Here is a 3,759-nt window from a genome sequence, read left to right on the forward strand (position 1 = left end):
TTGAGTCTTTGGACATTGTATTTAATAACTTTAGAATCTGTTTAGTCCCTAAAACCAAACATGTAGGGACTAAAGTTTAGTACTAGGACTAATTGAAACCAAACATGGCCTAATTATCTTCTCTTCCTGTCAGATCTAGTTTATATAAGGCATGTTTGGTTCGTGGCTAACTGCGCCACACTTTGCCTAAGGTTACACGTTCGAATTGAAGAACTAACCTTAGGCAGAAAAGTTAGGCAAAGTGTGGCAAGTTAGGCAGTGAACCAAACAGACCTATAGTATGTCACTACTTGCCTTCGCTGAATATTTCTTCGCCTGCTACTTCTGTTCTTCAGTGGATATCAGCAAGCTGTTGAACAGGGAGTTTATGGTGACATGAGTTTACTCATTTGATTTCAGAGACAGAGAGTTCAAATGCATCACGTTTTTTTACTTGTCCTCATATTAAGAGATTCTAATCTCTATCCATTCAGGTTGGCATGATGCCCAAACTTGGGTGTACAATAAGCTTCATTCAAGAAATACTAGCAGTAATTCTTGTTATGGAAAAGCACTCTGTACTGATGAATGATATTGGCCAAGCTTTTGGTAAGTCAATTCTAATACAAGTTTCCTTATATAAGTCAGGTATACAACCCATCACCCAACAAACATGTACTTACACTTGCAACTGGACACCCACAAGTATGCACCAATGTAGCTACAAATTGCAATTACACAACGACGAGCTCGACACAAGCAGCTCATGAGCGCACCAACAACCTGCCTGATCAAAATTACAGGCGCATGGATGCAGAGAGCAGCAAGGTGCCAAGCCAAGGTCAAGGGCACAGGCTACGCAGGCTTCTGATCGCGCAAGTAGCGCACAGCGGCTGCGGCTCGCGCGTCACCGACAACCCGAACTGGTTCCAAGCGTCCAGGTACTCCATCCTCCAGTCCTCTCTCAGCTCCGCGGAGTCACGGTACCATTGCCTGGTGATCCACAGAACGATGAGCAGGTTTGAGAACACAAGTGTGAGCTACTGAACATTGTTTCCCCAGTTCATTTGCAGGAAAAGGGAATAGAACAGATCAGGGTTTGGTGCAGTATTTGTAGAGTGAGACTCTGTTTCTGCCAACAGCAGAAGGTTTTACCAATACTAGACGAACTCACGCTGCAGCCAGTAAATTGTGAGAAATAAAAAATAAACAGAACAGAACAGCTAATCAAAACAGTCATGTTCAATCGAATTGAACATGGAAGAAACGTTCAGAGCCCAACTCACAGCTGGTCTCTAGAAGGATATGCAGAATTTGGGTGTGAAGGCATGTTCTACTCGGAAGAGAGGAGTGTGGCATAACGTAACACGAGCTCTTTCATCTAGTAACCAGTATGCATGCACAGGGAAGAAAGCTATATAATCTACTATGAATCTATGATATCATCCAGATACCAACTCCAGTAGCATCAAAGATGCTGCAGCCATAGACGTACACTGAATAGGAAGATCAGTAAATGGATTTGGTCAGGTGATCAGTCAGGTTACCACACAGGTTAACACACAGGATGAACCGTTACAGCCGCACCGAGACACCCGAGACAGAGGGAGGCACAGCACGGGGGCATTTCATCGATCAACGCGCGCGCGTGGGGAGAAGGAGAGAGGCGAGGGCGGGGAAACTCACTTGCAGACGAGGGAGCAGCTAAGGAGGTCGACGCAGTCGAGCTGCGAGAACACCCGCGCCATCACGTGTGCGGGGGGCCGCAGCGCCGGCGCCGAATCGCGAACACCCGCCTCCGCCTGCTCCCCCCCTTGCCGTGGCGGCGCCATGGCCGATCCGCCGCCCCGGCTCTTGTGTTGGAGTGGACAAGTGGGCTGCAGAAAGCCTCGATCAATTCGCAACCCCTCTGCTTCTGGTGTCACCGAGGTTGAAGAATTGGAGGCGGCGATTTTTATTGGGATTGGTTACGCCACGGATCCAAACTCGATTCGTCGACGAGGGGAGGAGGGGAAAAAATGCCATCTGATTCTGACGCGACGAGATGTTGATGGTTGTTTGTCTGGACAGAATACATGAGGTGATCCGTGGATAAAACCGCTGAAACCGTTCATGCTAACATAAATTTTCTTTTTCTCTTCTGTCTTTTTTTATGCTGTACCAAGAGGATGACATAATTTTCTTAGGAGAGGACTTTGTGTTTCTTTTTTGACATGAAATATGTCCTATATATTCAGCTGGTTAATTTTTAGGCCAAAATTTAGGCCCACAGTGAAAAGAAGAAATGGAACACTTCAGCTTTTCCTCTTTTTGTGGAGACAGAGCTAGAACTAGAGCTGGCAAAAAAAAATCTTTCTGGCTAGGAGTGAACTTCACACGCCATCACATTAACGTGGAACTAAGAGCTTGTTTGGTTCGATGCATAAAGCTATTCTCAATATAAGTTTCATACTCATTAAATACGATAACATATCATTATGCTTAGTGACTTAACAATGTAATTATGAGGAGAAATATAGAGAGAGTTTCATAGGAAACGGTAGAGTTTCATGGGTATAAAGCTTTGTATACATGGTTACATAGTTTAAATCTGATGTGAAAACAATGCATGAAACTCATCACTAAGAATGAACTAATTGCCACACTTTGTCTTAACTCTTTATGTCTGTGGTTAATTTTTCAATTTGACTAACTAATCTTAGTTAAGTTGTAGCATAGTTAGTCGAGAACAAATAGGTCTAAAGTTTTCTGATGTGTTGTGGCTGGTTTTCAGTGCTACGCGTATGTATTTACTGTGACACGCACATGAGCTGGCGAGGCTGACTGGTGGGCCCAAGGCAACGGCGCGCACGTCTGGTTTGCGAGAGGGATAATGGGTCGGCTCGCGAGTTTGAGCCCGTGAAGCATATTACGATTTTCTTCTTTTCTTTTATTTCCTATTTCATTTTCCTTTTTATTTGTGAATTTCCAATTTGAATTCAAATAATGTTGTGAATCTGTTGTACTCAAATTAAATGCACAATTTGAACATACCAGCATTGGAAGATGTTTATTCTTATTTTTTATGTAGTGTTTTCTCATTTCTTTCTTTCTAATTTTTTCAAATTCAAATTTAAATTCCCATTTAAATACAAATTTTGTGGTAGATTTATTTTCACATTAATTGCCCAACTTAAACATGGCATGGTGAATTTATTTATTTTTGATATTTATTTTGTAATCACTAATGCTTCTCTATCTCCAATTCTAGAATTCCTAATTTAGGATTAAATTTCCAATTTGAACATTGATGTCTTTCTATAGATTTTTATTACTAATATATGCACACGTAATTAAACTCCAACATGATACAATAGATATATGTTTATTTTAATTATTTTATTTGTTTGGTAGATGTTTGAAATATGAAACACACTCATATTGTTTTCTTTCTTTTTAGAAAAAATAGTATTTTGAATGTGGGATAAGAAGTAAAAGTTACTTAAAAATTAAATATTCTTGTAGATAAATGCTTATGGTGCATCGTTTAATGATATGCATAATCATTTAGTTGAATAGAAAACTTTTCTATTACTGTTCTAAAATAATTCCTGATTTTCAAAATTCAGTTCTCAATTTTCAACACTCAAGTATAATTTGAGATAACTGAATTTACTAATTTATCTCTTCATATATTTATTTAATTATTATTAAAAAATTCCTTATACAAATTTTGGGCCTTACATATTTTGAATTTATACTTCTCAAATTTTGAATTAAAATTTTTTGAGCTTCAAGTTT

The 3,759-nt window shown here is 39.8% G+C and overlaps 1 protein-coding gene across 1 annotated transcript; it reads right to left on the reverse strand.

Annotated features, from left to right (window-relative positions):
* Window positions 1-534: 534 nt before the first annotated feature.
* On the reverse strand, window positions 535-2,145 carry LOC109940954 (F-box/SPRY domain-containing protein 1). Its single transcript, XM_020541360.2, has 2 exons — window positions 1,666-2,145; window positions 535-972 (listed from the first exon to the last, which is right to left on the reverse strand). The coding sequence occupies exons 1-2, from the start codon at window positions 1,809-1,811 to the stop codon at window positions 822-824; spliced, it is 297 nt and encodes a 98-aa protein (XP_020396949.1). The 5' UTR covers window positions 1,812-2,145; the 3' UTR covers window positions 535-821.
* Window positions 2,146-3,759: the final 1,614 nt, after the last annotated feature.

This window comes from Zea mays, chromosome 7 (genome assembly GCF_902167145.1).
Source record: "Zea mays cultivar B73 chromosome 7, Zm-B73-REFERENCE-NAM-5.0, whole genome shotgun sequence".
NCBI classification, from domain to species: domain Eukaryota; kingdom Viridiplantae; phylum Streptophyta; class Magnoliopsida; order Poales; family Poaceae; genus Zea; species Zea mays.

Coding starts and splice junctions, on each gene's coding strand:
- LOC109940954 (XM_020541360.2), bottom strand. CDS start 1,811: ATGGCGCCGCCACGGCAAGGGGGGGAGCAGGCGGAGGCGGGTGTTCGC. Junction 973..1,665: donor AGCTGCTCCCTCGTCTGCAA/GTGAGTTTCCCC, acceptor GTGGATCACCAG/GCAATGGTACCGTGACTCCG.